General features: G+C 46.1%; 1 protein-coding gene and 1 long non-coding RNA gene across 2 annotated transcripts; one reads left to right on the top strand and one right to left on the bottom strand.

The window, feature by feature from the left end:
* Window positions 1-155: 155 nt before the first annotated feature.
* Window positions 156-18,407, bottom strand: LOC6537171 (broad-complex core protein). Its single transcript, XM_015192692.3, has 6 exons — window positions 18,064-18,407; window positions 8,831-8,924; window positions 7,635-8,769; window positions 7,347-7,556; window positions 3,646-7,066; window positions 156-554 (listed from the first exon to the last, which is right to left on the bottom strand). Exons 1-5 carry the CDS (start codon window positions 18,128-18,130, stop codon window positions 5,663-5,665), a joined length of 2,910 nt encoding a protein of 969 aa, XP_015048178.1. The 5' UTR covers window positions 18,131-18,407; the 3' UTR covers window positions 156-554; window positions 3,646-5,662.
* LOC120321804 lies at window positions 11,659-12,660 on the top strand. Its single transcript, XR_005561526.2, has 2 exons — window positions 11,659-12,220; window positions 12,280-12,660. It is a non-coding gene; the product is annotated as an uncharacterized LOC120321804 (long non-coding RNA).
* Window positions 18,408-20,722: the final 2,315 nt, after the last annotated feature.

Raw genomic sequence — 20,722 nt, 5'->3', positions numbered from 1 at the left:
AGGGCCGCGCTTCATCCAGCATTCCGATTGTAAACTTACTTTAGCATATAATGTGAACTCGGTTCGGAAAGAGCTCGAAGAGTTAGGAGATCGAGGCTGTAAGCTGGATGGAAGCTCTTTGCTTGCCCTGCGGGAAATGAAAAACGAATGTGAGATTTTAGAGAGCTTCAAATTTATTCGTTTCTTATTCATTTCGAAATTCGGTAGAACTAATTAATTTTTGTTTAAATTGAATTTTGTTGCCACTTCTCCGCCTCTTTTACACTTCTTTCGCCAGCATTTACCAGAAACGTAATGACATCGATATGAATGATTGTTTTGATGTTGCTCGAAGAAATTTCCTTGCTAGCTTTACAGGCAGAAGCTAATGTAAAAGCAAGAGCTTGAGTCAGGCTTCCTTTGGGTTTTAGTGCCTCCGTTGTCCCAAAATTAACATAAATTAACGAAAACAATCCGTATTACTTCTTTGCCCATCATAAATCGGTTTGGTTATATTTCGTATGATCTAGAAGCATCTGTTGTGGTCTGTTTTGTTTTGTAAACCTTCAAGTTTCCTTAAATGAAAAAAAGAATATAAAAATAACAATTATTATAAATTTAAATAAAAACAAAAACTACAAAAAAACAACAAAACAAAAAAAAAAAACAAAACATCTAAAACTTTTGTGTATCCTTATTACTTTTCCGAAATTGTTGAGATTTCTTTACCCAAACTCGTCAAAATGGCTGTGATATGATTGCGAATACATAAGTTCACAAACATTTTAACGACATGGTATAAGAAAGACGTGGGTCAATCGATTATGAAATATGTTTGAAATACATGAAATAAGTTGCCGAGATTCGCACGAAACTCATCAAAATGGCTGTGATATGAGTAGATAATAGGCGACATTTCACAACCCTTTGAGGAGTTACGTAAGAATTATGGCTTGGATCACGAACACTTGTTGGCTTAGCATCCAATCGTTATCCCCAATTCGCGAACTGGCTTTCTACGTTCGCATCGAGCGGGGTCGAGCGTTCACAGGTCACAGGTCGCACTTACTATCGATGCTCATTGCAATGCCCATCAAAGCTGGCTGTGATACGATTCAAATGCAGAAATATCTTTCTTCAGCCCTTTTTGATGACATTGAAAGTAAGATACGAGGTAACGTCGACGAACACGCACACACACACACCCGTCACATAACACACACACCCGATGTAATTCACGTAACCGGCGACGACGTAAGGCGTTTAGGGCGTAATAACGACATGCCGCTAAATGCGCAGCGTAAAGTAACTAACGTAACGTTAAGCGGCTTTCATGCGTGTGTATGTGTGTGTGAGTGCACGAACGAGAGAATCTGTGTGTGTGCTGGTGTGGGTTGGTTGTATCCTGTAGTTTTCCCATTTCCGGACTCTCGTATAATTCGTCTGAGTGGGGCGGTTCGGTTGCCGAGGGAACTGGAACTGAATTCTGAACTGAGCTAGAGGATTAAATTAGTCTTGAGAGTGTGTGTCCGTGTGTGTGTGGGTGTGTGTCTGTGTGTGGGTGAGTGCGGCTCTGTGTGTGCGCGTGTCCTTTTGCGCGCCTTGCGCAGGCTTATCCTTCCCAGCCCGACTTCCTTACGTTTCATTTTTTCTGTATCCTCCTTTGTTCTGTAGGTTAAGTAGCCGAAATTCGTTGCATGTTGCATACATATTTACACACATACATATGTGTATGCATCGCAGGATGTGCCTGTCTATGTGCTAGTGCATTTGCATGAGTGTGTGTGCGTACGCCGGCGTCGACTGCGACGGCGACCACCGCCCTCTGCCGCTGCTGAATCGTCTGCCATCCAGTCTAACTGTGCTTCCCGCCGCTGTCTGTACGTCCGTCTGGCCGCTTTATATGTACACACGTGTGTGTGTGTGTGTGTGAGTGCTGCCGGTTCACCCTTAACATGCCCTTCCCAGGACTCAGAACACAGGACTCAGGATCAGGCGGCGGCAGGAACAACAACCACCACCACTACCACTCCGGCCAAAAAGGACGAATTTTTTGAAATTGAATTTGAGTAGCTGCGGCCCAAGGCATATTCGATTTTAGATACATTTCGAGACATTTAGGGGAAGGACTGATGATGACTGGTCTAACCCCATTCTTGGCTAGTAAGGATCTCCGGTAATTGAGTTTAAATGCGCACTGAGACAAACGGCGCTGAAATTCTATTTTTGGAAAGCCAAAGTTGGTCTCGATAAAAAATATAATTATTTCTAGGAAATGCCCTATATTTAAAAGCAGTGTTTAAAGTTATTACCATTACCAAAAATATATGAATTGGATGATTGGAGATAAAGAAAAGATTAAACAATTTTCATTTGTTTCATTAGGACAAAAACATGTTATACTAGGATCATTGATATTTGAATAAACCCATTTTGGAGATCACCGATTAAAAAAGATTTGATCAAACATATTTTCTCGCTGTGTAGGGTGTTTCCCTGTCGGCTGATTGATTTGTGGCTAGTCTCGGTTTGTTGTTGCCGCTCCTTTACTCCCTCCCCTCCCCCTCCGCATCCTGCGTCCGCTGCAGTTTTTGCAGTCGAGTAGTACAATACACAGAGATGTGTGTATGAACAGTAAGCGGCGACCATCCCTTATGTCCTCTCTCCCGCACTCACACACATACACACTCTCTTCTCCCTCTTCCTGTTGGCACTCTTTCTCTATACGCCATCTGCTGTGCCTGTGTGTGTGTGTTTTACTACTCGTACAATCGCAGACGGACTTGGTCTAGAGCCACCCACCCTTGTCTATGCCTTTTCCTTTTCCATTTCCATTTCCTTTGCCTATTTCTATTCCTATTCCTTTTCCATTTCCCTCTGGCCTTTCCTCATAATCATCATCATCGTCATCCTCGAAATGGAACTCTAACTCGAACCCATCGTCCTGGGGCTCTGGCTTTGGTCCTGGCGCTAGTCGGCGTTTGTAGTGTGTATACCGAAATACGTAAAATTCATTTATGGCCATTGCTGATTGTTGTTGTTCAGCCACTCCCGCTCCTCCTTGATCCTTCGGCTTTGTTCCTGTTTCAGGGCGACGGCCGCCGACGCAGCCACTTTCGTAGTCCTCACCTCCAGGAGCGTATATCCTTGCTGATTTTGAATACTTTTTTTTTGGGAGTACCGCCCAAGGGCGAGATGTACTTAATGCGCTTTTGATATGGGGGTTTCGATGCAGGACCTCCCGGCTCGCGAGGGTGCTCCTCTGGACACCGGGCGCTTGGGGCTCGTCCTTAATCCTGGCATCTCGATGGGTTCCGGCTACTGCTGTACTTTGCAGGGTGTATCCTGCGGACACAAGCGTATCGCTTGTGGCTTGGAAGTGTATCAACTTTTCACATCCGCTCCACGCATCCTGTGCCTTTTGCGCAGTTTATATGGCCGCAAAACAATGGACTGCGTAGGAAAAAAAAGGAACGCCAGCGAGCGTACGTTGTGCCGTTGGAAATTTTCACCGCTTGGCTTTTCACTGGGAGTTTTCACTGCTCTTGGGCGCTTCATACGGCATTTCTTCTATGCACACTTTTCGGGGGCGTTTTCGGGGCAGTTAGTTCGATTTTGAAGCATTCGCATTCGGATTTATTTATATATATTTAGTGTGCATTTTACCATTCGATTAGCAATAATTTATTAACCGGTTTTTCCCGTGACGTTTTCGCCTTTTTACAACCACACACAGAGCGGAGAACAGAGAACTGCCGCGGCGGCGGTGCTCGTTTGCCACTCGGCTTCGTCCTTTCGCTCGTCCTTCGTGCCGGCGTGCGTGTGTGTGTATGCGTGCGCCCGAGTGCGACCAACTGCGACCGACTGCGCCGGTGTGAGTGCGAGATTTGGGCAGGACTTCGGGCCGCCTTCGTGCCACGGTGTAGTTTTCAATTACAACGACGGGCGCGCGCGAAAAAAGGGCAAAAAACGGCGCGCCCCCAACCGCCGACCGCCGAAAATACACAAAATGTATTTCGTCCTTGCTCCTTCCATTTCACTTTCCGCGTCTCTGCGCCGCCGCATTGAGCGCACTGAACCACTCTCTTCGGCGAGTGCTCTTCCACTGACTCTCCTCGCGTCGAGGTCGCGTAAGGGATGTCAGCCAGAGAGGGAGAAAGTGAGAGGAGAGATAGAGAGAGAGCACGAGTCCTGTCTGTGCGAGTGCTGTGCGTGTGTTGGTGAGAGGTACAGGAGAGTCCAGGCTACACAACGCAGCACATTTTTGTATCAGTGTATCTGAGCACTTCGGGTCCTTGAACTTTCCGCCGAAACAAGGATCACATATAAATATCATTTGCTACTTTCTTTGAATATATATATATATGTTTCTCAATAAGTTCAACTTTAGGTTTTCTTATTAGCTTACTTAACTTATTAGTTAAATTAACTTTGCTTTGTAAAGTATAGATTTTCATTTGAACCATGCTAAAATTGGAACAATTTTCAAGATGCTTAGCCAACTAACTTACTTTTGCAATATGCCAATTAAAACGCTAGCGAGGATTTTGAATGTGTTGGGTTCTTTATTCATTCATTAATTCATTTACAATAAAAAAATGTTCAACAGCAAAAACATTACACAAGCTTTGTTTTTAATGTAAAGGAGCTGAATAAATATTGTACGAGTTACACTGTGCCTTGCTAATTCTGGTTGTCCCAAAAGTCGTGCGTATATATCTTTTTGGGGGCTTGGGGACTTCGGGGCTTGGGGTCTTGGGGCTGGGTTCCAGGCACATGGGCATGTACATACAACAATTAACAAGATCCGGAACCACTTCTGGGTGAAAGTTGAGCGCCGAGCTGAATACGATCGCATGTAACCGAGTTATCTGAGTGCTCATTGAGAAGGTCTGGCAAGTTAAAACTAAAAACGAGATACATATATTGTTCCTTTCTTTCTGATCCTTTGCAGATGACGGCCCGTTCCAGTGGTACATAAGTACAGTGTTACATGCGTACAGTGGTACCTGGTCAGATGGTCGGGGCCGAGTCGTCGTTACTATACTCGTCGGTATATGGGGCAATGTATGTATAGTATGTATGGGGGGAGGTGTTCATATGCATGCGTGATTGGTGTTGAGATACATTCGTAGTACGATATGTGTGTATAAATAATGTAAGAGCTGAATATCGAAGTCGAAAGTGCGGCTGGGGGGCGTATTATTCTACAACATACTGCTCTACACATACATTATTAAACGATATCAATATGTTTAATATGTTTAACATGGGCTTAATTCGTATTGCAACAGGGCCAATTTCCAAAGTGCTAATATTAAGTTTGTAATTCGTTCGGTAATCAGCGATCTGATACCATACGATACGATACGATACGATACGATAAGATACGATACGATACGATACAATACGATACGTTAATGATTCGTGAGTCTTAGCTGCTAGGGATTCTAAATGGTGTGCTGGGCGAATGCTAGGCCTACCAAACTAACCAATGTTCATGTGGGGTCAGGTCATTACAATTACATTAACGATATTAAGTGGTATAATAAATAACTATAATTAGCAAACACAGAGTCGGCCGCTCAGATGCCGCTCCATGCTGGGTTTTAATCAAATGCATAATTGTCTGTCTGGGGGGCAGTGGGCAGTGGGCATCCACTTATCGATCCAGGGGGATCGATCACTCCGCATTCTTGATCTCGCTGAGGCTGCGACAGGCTTCCCGTTCCCGCTCCCTTTCGCGCTCCCGCTCGCGCTGCTCCTCCTCCAGCTTGAGCACCTTGCTCTTGAGTCCGCACAGGATCTCCGCCGTGGCTATGTTCTTGATGGTGCTCAGGTCCAGGTGCTGGCTGTGATTGTTGTTGTTGTTGTCGTCGCTAGTGCAGTTGTTACCGCCGTGATCGGCCTCCTGATCCTGCTGATCCTGATCGGGGTGCTCCTGCTCCATGCTCCTATTGATCGCACTCAGCAGCCTGTGCTTGCCCAGCGCCAGTGCTATACCATTGTTGTTGTCGCCTCCCGGCTTGCTGTTGTTGTTGTTCGAGTCCGTTTCCATGTCCAATCCGCGGTTGTTGTTGTTGTCGTCGTACTTGCGATCATATCCTGCTCCAGCCATCTCGTCGTCGTGTCCGTTGTTGTTGTTAAGGTTCTCCGCCGGCGGCAGTTCCGTCTCCACTTCCCGCTTGATCAGCTGAATGTCGGGCGTGGGAGTCGCGCATGTGGGCGTGGCCTCTCTGTTCCTGCTGCCCCCGTTGGCATTGGGTATCTGGACCAGATTCAGTGCCTCCTCGTCGTTGTCGTTGTTGCAGTTGCTCGATTGCGGACTGCTGCTGCTGGTGCTGTGGTTGTTGCTCTGATTCTGATTTTGATTCTGGTTGTTGTTGTTGTTGTTGGTCAGGTGATGGCTCTCCACCAGGCGGATCTTGAAGTTGTTGTTGTGCGTGGAAGGTGGCGGCGTCTGTGGCACAATGGTCGTAATGATGGGCTCCATAATGTTGTCCGTGGCGTGGCTGTGGTTGTTGTTCAAGGCGTCGTCATGCTGCTCGGCACTCGGATAGCGATCCCGCTCCATCTCCTTCAGCCGCTTCTCGCCACCCAGCTCCGTGTTGTAGTGCATCAGGATCTTGCGCTTGGCCAGATACTTGTGCTGCTTGCGCGCCGAGTCCAGCATCTTCTTGCTGTTCGCCTGCAGGATGGCAAAGGAGTTGCTCTCCGCCTCCGTCAGGTTGAGGCTACCGTTGCTGCCACCCAGGTGGTTGTAGTTGTTGCTGCTGCTGTTGTTGTTGTTGTTCCTGTTGAGATTCTTTATGAAGTTCTCGGCCAGCGTGGCCTTCGACTTGATGTGCTCCCGGAAGCCGGCGTAGTTGGGATTGCCGGAACCGCCGCTGGAGAGGGGCGTGGGGCAGCGGTTGGGTCCATTGAGCGAGGGCGATGGCGAGGACTGCTGCGGGGGCGGTACTCCTCCATAGCCGGCGGCATGGCCGCTGGTGATGTTCACGCTGTGCGTTCCGCGCTCGTAACGGCACTCGGTGCCGTCGCTCTCGTGCGGCGAGCTGATGTCGCTGGCATCGCTGTCCAGGTTCTTCTGCAAGTGAAAGCGAGAGGTTGCACTTAGAGAAAAACTCGTATCACCCTAAGCAATAACTTGAGATTTAATTTTGAGCTGCGGAATGGTGTTTTACTCCTTTTGTACTCTTATCAAAAAAAAAAAGTGGCTGACATTCTTTAACTACTACAACTGCTTAAAGTTGTATTTTTGGATGTCATCAGTGTACTTCCAAGTGGTCTTTGGTTACTTCCTTATCTACACTTTATGTCTTATGGAGTCCACCTAACATCGGTGATTCAACCTATAGAAAACCCACCTCTGTGTGCAGCCCCTTGATTTTCATGGCTTCGGCGACCTTCAGGAAAACGGGCAGATCCTCGTACTTGACGTTCACCTGGCCACTGTACATGAAGTCCAGCAGACCGGCCATGTGACTGGCCTCCACGTCGGCCATCAGCAGGATGGGGTGACTCGATGGGTTCTCCAGGAAGATCTGCTGGAAGTAGGGACTGCAAACGGACAGGACCTGCAACGAGAAGGACCAAACAAAAAGAGGGTGCGATGCATGAGTACAGGAGTTCCTGGCGCTGATCCGCTAGTTTACCAGTTTGTGGGCCTTAAAAATCTTGCCGCCGGCTGCGATGGTGACGTCCACCATCTTCTCGTCCTTCTGCAGGGAGTGGAAGCCGCGGCACATGTTCCCATGGAAGTTGTTCCATGACAACAGGTACTGGTCGATGGTGTTGGGATCGGCGTAGGATTGCTGCTGCTTGTGCGACGGCTGCTGCTGCTGGTGGAGCTGCTGCTGGGCGGCCTGGTGCTGGGTGGCCGTGATGTGGATCTGCTGCGCCGTGGTGGGTGGCGTACTGGGGCGCGGTGTGTGCGGCTGGTGGGGATGAGCGAGTTGGTGGTGCTGTTGCTGCTGCTGCTGCAACTGCTGTTGGTGCTGCTGCTGTTGCTGTTGCAGCTGTTGCTGCAGCTGATGCTGCTGCAGCATGTGCTGTTGCTGCTGCTGCAGCGCATGCTGCAAAGCCGGTGGCGTCGAGGAGGACGACAAACGGTGTGGATGCGGCGACAGCGCCTGCTGGTGGCCCAGGAATCGCTGCTGCTGCTGGGCCTGGTGGTGTTGCTGCTGCTGCTGCTGGTGATGCTGCTGTTGCTGCTGCTGCTGCTGGCGTGCGTGCTGCTTGATCTTGACCATGTTCTCCTGCTGCTCCTGTTCCCGCTGGCGCATTAGCTCTTGCTTGATCTTGTACTGCTGCATGGAGAGGTCGTCGACGCTCTTGGACAGCTTGGCCATCTCGCTGTTGCTATTGAACTTGCTGTTCGAGAGCATGGGCTTCAGCTCGAATTTGTAGTCACCGACGCCTCCGCTGGCAGCGGCAGCCAACTTCCGCTCGGCGGCCAGGGCGGCACGCTCCTTCTGCCGCCGGATGAGCTCATCGATGTCCATGTAGGCCCCGCTGGTGGCCGCCGCAATGGCCGAGGCGATGATTGGATCATCCTCGAAGACGCTGTCGTCGAGGGTCTCCTTGAGCGTCTTGGTGGACGAGAAGAGACGCAGTGAGGGATCGTTCACCTGGTCGCTGAAGTACACGTCCATCAGGGTGAAGAAGGGCCACTCGCGTCGCTTTGGCTCCTCGGACATCTTGATGGCCTTGTACTCCTGCAGCAGATTGTTCCACTTCTTGATGATCTTCGACAGCGGCAGCGGCACATTGAGCTCCCGTTCCACCACGCTGAGGATTAGAAGTCAAGTTTAAATAGGAGTTATGCAATGGGGGATTACTGATCACTTACGCCCAGGCATATTTGGAGGCATTTCGCTTGCCAGTGAACAAAGGCGACAGTTCCGCCCGCAATCTGATCAATGATTTGACTTTTTCCGCCTCCCCTGAAAATAAGAAATGGAAACCATACAAATCAGTTACAGTTCGCAAGAATGGCTTGTAGTTAGGCACTGCGCAAAATCGGGAGATAAATCGAGGGGCATTGATCTGGCTGGCGGCCACTTTCCACCTGCCAAATGCATTTCAAGTTTAAGCCGCACTCCATCGATAAAGACCTCTGGCCATAACGGCGGCCGAAGTGGCGAATTATAGAAAACTGCACCGGGTTTCAATGAACCCGAATGTCGGCAGTCGGACTGGCAGTCGGAATCGGATAATCACTGCAATCATCTGGCAGCGGATCGGCATCGATGCCTGCTCGGCCATTTGCGGCTCTGAGCCTTGTGGTTAATTGCTATAACGAATCTAGTAACTTTTACTCGCTGAAACCGCGTACCAGAGCCCAAAATCGAAACTGCATCTCCAGCTGGAGCCAAAACCGAGGTAGCAGCTCTGGGCTTCTACACAGAAAGAAATTTGCAATCTAATTGAATTAGCCATAAGATTCATAACCTATAGCCCACAACCCATGAAACCCATTCAATATTGGCATATATTCTTCTAGCTATAGGTGTTAGGTGTGCTGATATTATCATAGATCATATATAATAGTTTAATAGCTTTTTTTCGCTCAGTGCGAGCATTCCCATCCCGGTTTCCAGTTGCAGATGCGCAGGTCCGTCAAGTGATCGCCGAAATGGAGGAATGGCTGCCTCTGCCCGGTTACATGGCACTCAGCCGCGCACACGGGCAGCCATCAAGTATCAAGTATACGCCACGTACAACGGCACTGTATACGTATGTATGTACATATATATATACGTATGTACGACGATGTCCATAATGACTGAAAACTATTCAACGTTGAAGAATTCATTAGCAGATTTCACTTTCGCTCATGACGACGCCGTTTGCGTTCGCGTTTGCGTTTGCTTATTTCTCTTAGCCGTCTTTCTTTATTTATTTACCGTAATTTCTACTCGCTCACTTTTCCCGATGGCCAAGTCTTCGGGCCAAGTTTTCGTCTTTCGGCTCTTGACTTCGGCTGCGGTCGATTTCTTGTCTTGTGGCTCTCAATGCGGCAAGAAGTCGCACAAGCGCCGCTTTTCAGCCTTGCCTGGATTTTCCAACTGTTTTTCCTCGGAGAGAAAATTGTTTGCCGATGCAGCGAGGCGAGCATTCGAAGCCGGATCTAGGAAAAAGCTCAAGCGGCAATCGCTTTGATTTGGCTGGGAACAACTTGGGAAAAGTTTGGTCACTGCATTCTGCAGACTACACCGAAAGAAAATCAAGCTACCATGTAATTTAGTTTCCTTGGAGAAACATTTATGATCAAACTCAACTACTCGAATCGAATAAAACACTAATATTTATGTGAATGTCTTAAGCTTGCCATAAAATATTTATGATCAAATTCCTCACTTCAATTACATTCAAGTGTAATCATGATTTTACTGGATTTTCCGCTGACTCGTCGGCCAGAATGCCGATGCACTGGAGTACTTTCTAATTTTGGCTCGCCGGGGGTTTGCCTTTGTGAAACTCTATTACTCACTGGCCTGCTCTATGTCAAGGTAAGGGGTATTAGATCGACATCAGTTCGCTGGTTAGATGGTTGAGCAATTCCCAAGCCCCCATTCGATTCGTTTAATGGTTTGCCAGCAGCAGCATTATAACCTAGCCCAACCCAAAAGAGCGCTCGTTAAGAAATCTCCGCGTCAGATTCAAAAAATCACAAAAAAAAAAAAGTAAAATACGAAACACAAATAAAGCACGAAAATCGCTGGCCAGCCAAATAAGTAAACATAACAAGCTGAAGACTGAGCAAAATTCGCAGGCAGCGCCAGCTTGCAAAACAACCTCAACCTTCTGCGTTGCTCTACGCGCTTGATCGTGACACGCTGAAGTTCCACGCTCCCCTTTCGCAGATACAGATACATTCGCATATATATTTATCTATATCTTTATATATATGTACTGGTATATGCAGGGGCACGCGGGGTTAAGGGGCAGAAGACTGAAGACAGCTCTGGCTCACACAAAAGTTTCACTTTCTTCGCAACAAGTTTAATGCGTGTGGCTCTGAGTGTGTGTGTGTGTGCTCGTAAGTGCTCGGGTGCTTGAGTGTGTTGGTTTTGGCCACTTTATGGGGCCTCTCGCTTCTCGCTTCTTTCGGTTTCTACTTTCCGTTTGCGCCCTTTTATGTAACCCAAATCCTCGGCTGCTGATGATGCTGATGCTGTGGTGGTCGCTTCTGCGCTTCTGCGCTTCTTGCGCAGACAGTCCAACTCGCTTGCCAAAGGGGCGAAGAAACCGCGTTTACCGTTAGTTTCTCTTTTGGCCTATATTTCGGAGTCGAGTGGAGTGGAGTAAGTCTTCAGTGTTCGAGCCAAAGCCAACTCTTCTCGCCCGATGACGATTCTTAATCTGCCTCTCTCCATCACTATCGCTGAGTTGGCTTCTCTACGTGCTTCACTTCCGTTTGGAGCACTTTCGTGGGCCGAGAACCGGTTCTTGGCTCGGAAATGCAGGCCCATCGCTGCTACACGGCGAGAATAGGATTTTAATGGGTCTGCAGCTCTTCGGCATTAGTATTTATGATCTAACAGCTATGGAGGTTATTTGCTCTGTTTCTTGTTGCGAAAAGAAGGTGATTTACTAAGATCCTGGCTGTATGCAGATAAGTATCTCTGTAGAGCAGATTATTTCGTTAGAACAGAAATGGAAGAGTATTTCTTTCTGTGCACGCATTGTATGGTACTGGGTTATTTTCTTTTCTTTCATTTCAGTTTGTGGATCTTAATGATTCGTTCTTTGATTTTTGGGCATGTTTGGGTGTCCAATCACGTTGCCTTTATAATTGGCTGCTACCTCGAATTCGAATGTTATTTTTATTGCCACGGACTATGGCTACTTAGAATGGCTGAAAGTGTTCAGTGTTTAGTGTTCAGTGTTTATATCGTTGTTCGATGGATAGTTGGTGGTAGGTAAGCTTCTTTTGGCCGGTTCCATTGTGCTGAGCCGCGTTCGTTTCGTTTCGCTTGCTTTCTTTTTGCCACGCTTATTTGGCTTCCTGCACTTTTCTTTTTCTTTCACCAACAGGCAGATATTGGAAGGCTATGGCAAGTTTTCTTCTTGCTTAATTCTTTGTTTGTTTGATTAAACGTGGAATTGTTAGCCGTGACGCTTCGTTTTTTCTCCATTTTCTTCTTGTTAGACTGTTAGACTCAGCGTGTCCACCGTCCACCGAACAGCATTTCTTCGCTTTCAGTCTCCTCTTTGCGTGAGAATTTCTAATTGGGTCAGGATTTGTGTACGTCTTTCTTTCTTTTCTTTTCATTTTTCTTTTTCTTTTTCTAGTTCGTTTTTTGTTCCATCCAACTGCAAGCGGGAATTAATGAAGCATTTGACGTGCCCTACTCCCGATAACCGAACACTGAAAGTGATAGGCAGATCGCCGAGGCCGGAGAATGGAACTGGATTGGATTAATGGTATGGCACTACACGCCAGATTGGGCAGCGATAAGGTCTGTGGTGCGACGTTGATTGATGGAAGCTGGATTGACAGAGTTCGATTCTTAATACCTGCGGATTCCCTCCACTTTACGATTTACAATTCCAATTCCAATTGCCTAGGATGGTCAATAGATTGCGCTCCAATTCTGCTGGATTTGGAATTTCAAAGTAATGCCCCTTGCTGCAGTCGCAAATGAATAATAAAACAGAAACCTGCAGAAATAAGTGAAGCTACACTTCTATGCCCAGTTTGCAAAGTTCACCGTGAACTTCAAATAGTTTTTCGCTGCCATTCGCTGGCAAAAATGCATTCAACTTGAAGGCGATGCCCAAACGAATGCAAGAATGCGTATGGGCCTCAGCTTGGGCAAAAGCCACGGAAACCAGACTCCCAATTCGAAACCGATTGCATTGAAATTGTAGCCGACCGTCATCATGTGGCTTTCCATCAGATGCTGTTTCAGTTCGCCGTTCAGTTCAGTTTTCTACTGCCGCTGCTTTTCTTTCGGTGTTTTCTCCGCACGCCAGGGACCAGCGGCTATAATGCGCATACGCCCCGTGTGCCAGGCAGTTGCGGCTGCACTTACCATGTAAGTCATCGACCAAGATGCAGTTTTGGCTTTGGCTTTTAGCTGCAACTGCAACTGCAGCTTCAGATTCAGCTTCAGCCAACGGCTAGTGGCATTTAATTCTTGGCTTTTACTTTCTCCCAAATGATGCACAAATGAGTCTGGAGATAGCAGTAACCAACGGGCGAACGGTAAAAGAAACACTCTTGTTTGTTATGATTTTTCCAGCGAAAACCTAGAAGAAGAAAGTCAAAGCCAAACAAAGACCACTGACGTTCGTATGTGTGTGTCTTTATGCAGTTGCTAATAGGCTGGATGGATGGATAGATGGATAGATGGATAAATGGATGGATGGATGGATGGTTGGATGGATGGAAAAGCGGGAAAGCCTCGGATGATATAAACCAAAACTGACAGAGTCGTGGAACCAAAGCAACAAGGCAACTTGTTGCGGGGAATTTTCTATCTTTCGCCAGCGGGCTTTTCTCTTTGTGCTTTCTGCTTTTCCATTTTGCAGTTGAATGTACGCTAACCAACTGTGGAAATTCCGCACTACATATAATCATGACCAGCAACGTCATCATCATCATCATTATCATCATCATCATCACGGGCATTACGATCATCATGGCAATTATCATTATCCTCGACATCGTCAGAAGTAATTTAGGAAAAATATTTTTTATGCGCCTTCTTTGTGCATTTCTCTGCGCCGTTGCTTTGGGAAAATTTTGTTTAACTTTTCATGTACTCGTACTCGTGCATGCATGTGTATTTGTATGCAGCTTGGTCTTTACTTTGCCTGATTTTCCAGCTGCAGAAGCCGAAATTCGTTGTAATCTCATTGTTTGCGAGAAGGTTTATGAACTTTTACAAAAGATTTCTGCTCTCCACCTCCTCCAATTGCACTGTTTGTCATGCACTTGGAGTGCTGCACAATTTCTAGCTCCCCTTGCGTTTTTTTCGAAAGTGCAACACGGCGGATGAGCGATTTCTGGCCGGGGCTAAGTGCAAACACTTACCATTTGCATGCTTGCGTTTTCTAAGCAATTACCGCCCGTGTGATTTAACGCCTTGCTAATGAGTATGGGCATTATTTGAAAGCGAGACGCAATGGACAGACAGCGGAGAAATGTGTCACCGAGAAAATCACTTTTGGTTTCATCAGCACGCCGCATTAATATTCTTATCGAGGCTGGCCAATCGCTGCGAACAGATATAGCCACCTGATTTCGGTGCGTTCGCACGATTCGCTGGCTTTGCTGGTATCGCTGGCTTAGCGCGACTCAGCTCAGCTCACATACTTACAGTCTTACAGTCTTTCAGTCTTACGAAAACTTTCACTTTGCGCTGTCAGAAGCGGCAGCAGCATAAAGAAAAAGAAAAAAACTGACAAAAAAAAACTGAAAAAAAGAAAAAACGCCGTAAACCTAAAGCTCTAATGTTAATGTAAATAGCGGTAAGAGCCAACATACACACACACACCTACATGAGCGGTAGTAGATACAGATATAGACGCATACGCATACGCATGGCATTACGTGCTGTCGATACATCGGGGCAGATATTGAAACAATGCTTCAAAGCGAGTGCCAAAAAAACGCGAAAAAACCGAAAAATATTCAAACAACAAATCATTTATTAAAGCCATTGTTGATGTTGGCGAACCTCAAGATGTCTTGTCCGCCAGCCAAGAAAATAAAAATCATATTAAATTGCGGCATCTTACATAAAAACTTAACCTTCCCCACACGCTAGCCAAAATGTTTTTTATATGATTTATTTTTGCTATTCGCCGTTTCTGATCATTTCAGCGCCCTCACCTGCAATTATCCACTCGAAATGAGATGACTTGTGGTTGTGTGTGGTGCATTAGTAGCGCCTCGAATTTAGTTCGTTAACTTTCTATCGAGCGCCCAAGACAGCCCACCTAATGTTGGGAAACTATTACTCATCAGCACTGATTGGACGTCTCAGCATCTTCACTTTCTGGGTCACTTCTTCTTCATTCCCAACACCTATTATTCAATTCCAGCCGCAGAGCGCAGAGCGAAAAAAAAAAAACGCAGAGGAGCCCCAAATTGAAGCGAGCGGACCTAAAGTGAAAGTTCTAATAAACCATTAAGCAGTGCCAATACCAATACCAGGTAAGCCATAGAGGGCGCCACTGTTGCGGTAGTCCAGCGGAGTGAGCAAAAGAAAGGTAAGATTACTGCGATACTGTAGTACGATGAATGGAGGATGTAAAAATAAAATGAGGCATTTCTTTCTCTGCCGTTTTCTGTGGTCTTTGCCACCAGTCTTCTCAGTTCGTGCGAAATACAAATGGTTCATTTATGTTTCTTTACATTTTGGCGAACAATAATGTCTGCGGCGAACGCGATTCTATCATGGGTAATTTCGAATTAATTGCAACTCCAGTGGAGAAATGTGTCTACATTTTTCGTTTTTTTGTTTTACACATTTCCCCCATCGATCACTGAGTTTGTGCTTACGAGCCCCTGGGCAGTTACGTTGTTTTTATATTTCGGTTGCTAGGCCAAGAGTCTTTTCCCCGGATTGCATAAAGGCATTTCGAATGGCCACATCTGCCTCCAGCTATTGAAATTCAAATGGTCGCACATCTGAAGCGTTTCCCGACTTCCAGCCGCACTTCTACCTTTTTACCAACTTTTGCTCGCACGTCGGATGGCCAATTAAACGGCGGCTGCCGAAAAAGCACTAACCCACAAAGCTGGCATTATAAAAGAATTAATAAGCAATTGCATAACGATGGCTACGTGTCGAAGTAGGAAGTTGCCTGAAGAGCGCTGCAAATGTGAGGAATTCACGCAAGTTCCAGTGTAGAAAGCACCAGTATCTAACTTTATTACTAAGGCACTAAGGCCACTCTGCATTTTCACTTTCATAACAAGCAGAATTGCGTAGTGGCCAATGGCTAATGGCATTGGTCAGATACGATCTGATGCTACCATCGATGGTATCTGTGACTTTCCTCCAACTTCCAGACAAATGACCAGATTCAAGATGGCAGATTGCATAATGTCCATACGAAACGAAAATAGAAAACAGAAACACCAATCGCAGAAATAACACTAAAGAAATGGATGGATGGATGTGTGTATTGGCGGTGGGGTGATATACAAATATTTTTTAGCGGTTTATCATCTAACGGCATTATTGGGCAACCTCCACTCCAATCCAATTTCGATTCCAATTCCACTCCAACACTCCAGTACTACAACACAACAACAATCCAACACTCTGCTCGCCAACGCCAGCATTTAAACTATTTTCTTGTTATGTACTTCAGCAGTGTTTTGGTGTGTTTTGGCATCGATTATTTGGCCAACAGAAAATCCGATGCGTCATTCGCGATAATTGCGCGTGCCAGGGAGTCAGACATACAAAATATTTATGAAACTAACTACTGCTCATAAATTGGTGTAGAGAGCACATCCAAATCGAAATTGAAATCAAAATCGAAATCTAGTTGGCCCTAGAGCAGAAGCAGAAGCAAGCAAAACACAAATATTACGTATACGTTCGAGAGAGATCCACACGCGTCGCGCAGGAACTGTTGCAATCTGGGGACCCAACGATGGGACATTGAACTCGAAACGAACGCTAACCTGCCCAGCCGAGTTTGTAAACAAACTGGGCTTATGTAATCGCTTAATTATAATGGAAATAAAAATCCCAAAACGGCAGCCAGAAACTGTGCTTTTTGTTTGCTGGGAATGGTAATGGTAGATGGTAGATGGTAATGGTAAAGTGGTAAAATGGTAATGGTAAAAGGTAAATGGCAGTGGTAAACAAGCTTGAAGGCTGCGCTCGTAGGGATATGCATTTCTGGTTTGCGCTCAAATCCATTTGCATGGCAATGAAATGTGCCAGAAAGTGGGTCAGCTTATGACAGGACTCAAAGCCAACGAACAACATTCACCCACAGAGAGAAAAAATCTAACACGAAATACGTGCAATAAGTAAAAATGTGAGAGGTGCCAAATATATGTTAAATATATTTTTTATATAGAAGACATTTAATAAAAAATATTACAAATATTGTGTATAAATAATACAAAAAAAATATAAATTAAGTTATTTAAGCATCAATTATTTCTTTCAGAGATTTGCCTGAGAAACGAACACTACTGACAGCGGGGAGAAATTACTGAATGGCTGAAAGGAAACATAAATTCTGTACCCGAAAAGGGATCTTTCTTTCTTTTTATCCATTGTGGCTGTAGAAGCGGCAGCGACGTCGGCAGAGGCAGCGACGGCTACTGCGACGGCGAAAGAAAAACGAAGCAACGAAGCAACAACTTTCACCTATTAATATTCGTGTCGTAGCAGCGGCAGAAGCGAGCTGCCAAAGCCAAAGCCAAAGCTAAAGCTGAAACTGAAGCTGAAGCTAAAGCCAGGCCAAAAGACCGAGACCGAGGCAGAAGCCAGAGATACAGATACAGATACATCGCCAGCCAAAGATACAGATACTGCAGAAGCAGAAGCAACAAACAGCTAGTCACTGCCGACGTTCAACGACGGCAACACATCGCATACAGCATCGCATACAGCATCGCATACAGCATCGCATGTAGCAGATCGCACAGTGCTGGGCGACTTGAAACTCCAAGCCCCAAACTCCAACTCCCAGCTCCCAACTCCAAACTGGCTGCAACTCCAGCCAGTTGGGTCCCCTTGCTGGGGAAACTTTCTATAAAAAAGCAGCTTTTGCTTTTTGTTTTGAAAATTTCTTTCTTGCTGCGCAGGTTGCCCGAGTGCACCGCTCGATCGTTTCGTTTGTTTGTTTGTTGCTTTCGCCTGGCATTCTGAACTCCAATGGAACACCCAGACTCGAACGGATCTGAAACGCCTTTTGTGGGGGCGCTTGCATGTGTGACTCCTCTTATTGGTAGAACTAGTTTAGAAGAATTGCATGTATAGTTTCTCACTGTAGCATAGTGACGCAGTGCAGACAAACTTTCAAGCCCCAAAATAGAGTTAGTAGTTAGTTACTACTGCTGGTTAGTAGCTAGCCAAGTTCAAGGCTACTTACAACAATATCTGGTCGAGTATTGACAATTCGCATTGACTGTGGGTGTCATAATCTCGTTGGCAGCCATATCCAAATCCAACTGTTTGATGATAATAGCGCTGTGTGCTAGGTGTACTCCAATCCCGCTTGGTATCCTTGAGCTGATCGGGAACTTTCCGTAATCCAATTTGCACAAAGAAATATGTGTATCTATTTTTTTGATAGTTTCTCTTCTCGAAGCTTATTTGGTTGGCTAGTAGGTCCCGGTTTTCATTGTAGCATATCAATATTTGTCATTCAAGTGGCACTCACGCACCGAAACACCGAAAATTCACTTTCACTTTTGCGTTTTGATATGCAGAGAACACAAGGCAGTTTATAAATACGGATTCGTGGTCTTCGAATCGAAATCGGAGAGGGGGAGTGAAATTTAAGATTGCAAAGCCACAGAGTCAAAAGAGGACAACATTTTGATTGCACTTGGGCAGCATGATGCTGTTGCTATTCCACACTTTTCATATGATCTTGTTTCTTCTTCTCTACTATACGATTTTCTTATACGATTTTCTTGCTGTGAAGTTTCTGCGCAGGCGCGACTTTCTACGAGCTGGACGAGCTGGCGATTCTTGCGCGCCGAACGGTGGAACGTAACGTCTGCCTCGAAACGCGGTAGACGTCTGTGCGGCAGCGCGCAGTGAAACCAGCGCTTATCCTCAAAGATCGCTAAGAAATTTCATGCCATTCCATTTCGTTTCTCAGCGGCAGCGACGCTTTCGCTTGCCGCACTCACACACTCACACACCTGCACACTCACACACTCGCAAGGTGGAAGCTCTGCCGTTGGTTCTTCGGCTCAGCAATGCTTTTACCATTTCTTTCTCTCACGTATACTTACTTACATGCATATGTATACACGTTCGAGCGCACTCACACAGCAAGTTTGGTTCTTCGTTGAAGTCTTTTGTTTTGGTCCGCGGTTTGTTTGCCATGTGCTCTGAGTAAGAGTTTCGCCTTGGGAGCCCACTCGCGCACACCAATGCGCCGGAATGGTTAATCATTTACAGCTTACCATCGTTTCGATTCCAGTGCGTTCCCCAGCCGCTTTTATAACTTTAACTTTCATCGCTGCCTTCTAAGACCAGCTTTTCCCGCATGCCCCTGTGTTCCCAGTGCTGCTCGGTGCTTGCCAAGCGCTGAAAATTACAACTTTCGTCTATTTTTGTCAAGATTTTTTTTTTTTTATATAATTATATAATTTAAGCGTTTTTTCTTCTTGTCGCACATTTTGGGCCCCCGTTTCGCTGGCAATCTGATTCCGCTCGCTTTTCCATTGTTGCTGCCGTTTTTACTTTTCTTTGCATAAGCCGCACGGCTAATTACGCACAAGGAGAGTGAAACTCCATTAGATTCTTAATTATAGTTTAATTGCCACCGGATAGATAATGTGGAGAGCAGCACCCAGCGAGCCGGGCAGAAATTAACTTGAATCATCTCGCCAGTTGCAGTTGCAGTGGGCTGCATTTGGAAATCTTTCACCGCCTGCATTTCTCATTGTTGCTGGCGGTGCTAGTACGAGTACTGGTACTGGTAGTGGTACTTGTACTGGGACTCTTTCTACTGGTCTACCCATGCGCAGTGAGCGTTGCAAAGCTCTGTCTTCAGCAGGCTCCATTTGGAGTGGGTTTGCCGGGGATCTTGGGTGCTTTTCGGGTGGTGGGGCTGGTGGTGGGGCTCTCTGCACTTACAGTTGTTTCTTTTGTCTTACACTCGGATGCGCGATGCTGCCCTGCTGGTTGTAGTTGTAGTTGTAGAAAACTTTCTAATGTAGAAGATGTCTGCAGCACTTCCCCTGGCCATTGTACTTGGCTTGAATTGCCCCTCTGCCGCCGGCACAGTGGTAGGCCTTTATTGACTCGGCGTTTGTCAGCTTTTTATTTCCACCGAGATTTTCCCAAGCTGGATAAATTGTCGGCGAGAACTTCAATGTTGTAAAGTTGTATAGGCCGTATTCTATAAGCTTGTGAGTTCACACCGTTGGCGATTGATCGATTCTTTTAGCATCGCCCAGCTAGGTGAAAGTTTTCTGATAAAGCCACCGACTGTTACATATAGAGATGTAAATCATCTTTTCATGGCGGAGACACGGAGTATGCCGCATTTCACTGCAAGTAGGAATGCAGAACCTGTCCAAGATCCATTTAGTCATCCAGTGCTCAATCTTGTGTCGCATGACCACGACTTTCGACCAACTAATAGGCCCGAATTTGTATTTACATGCTAATGAGCAACGGAATATTTTGTTTCTACTGAAAACGAAAACGCATTTTATTGCCAAACGATGATCTTTGTCAATAGGAGAGCTAATAGATTTAATTGGATGGCCGGTTCGTTATATAAATCTCATCCGGGCCAGAACCGTTTGCACTGCTGGGGGAAAAAGAAACGAGCCAAGATGTATCGCGGCCAAATGATTAATGCAGGCAGCTAAGAGTCGAGACCCCAAAAGCCAAAATCGTATTTTCACTTTTTAATAATTAACATAAAATTATTAAAAAGCCTTAAGAGAAGGCAAAGAAGCTCTGCAGAGGGCGAGGCAGAACAAGCGAAGACGAAAACGATGCCAAACGCATTAAGCGCCCAGCCACAAAGAGCAGCCACAGCAAAGAATAAGCCAAGAAAG

This window comes from Drosophila yakuba, chromosome 3R, assembly GCF_016746365.2.
Source record: "Drosophila yakuba strain Tai18E2 chromosome 3R, Prin_Dyak_Tai18E2_2.1, whole genome shotgun sequence".
NCBI classification, from domain to species: Eukaryota; Metazoa; Arthropoda; class Insecta; order Diptera; family Drosophilidae; genus Drosophila; species Drosophila yakuba.
The sequence above is the reverse complement of the archived record's forward strand: the minus strand, read 5'-3'. Positions and strand labels throughout refer to the sequence as shown.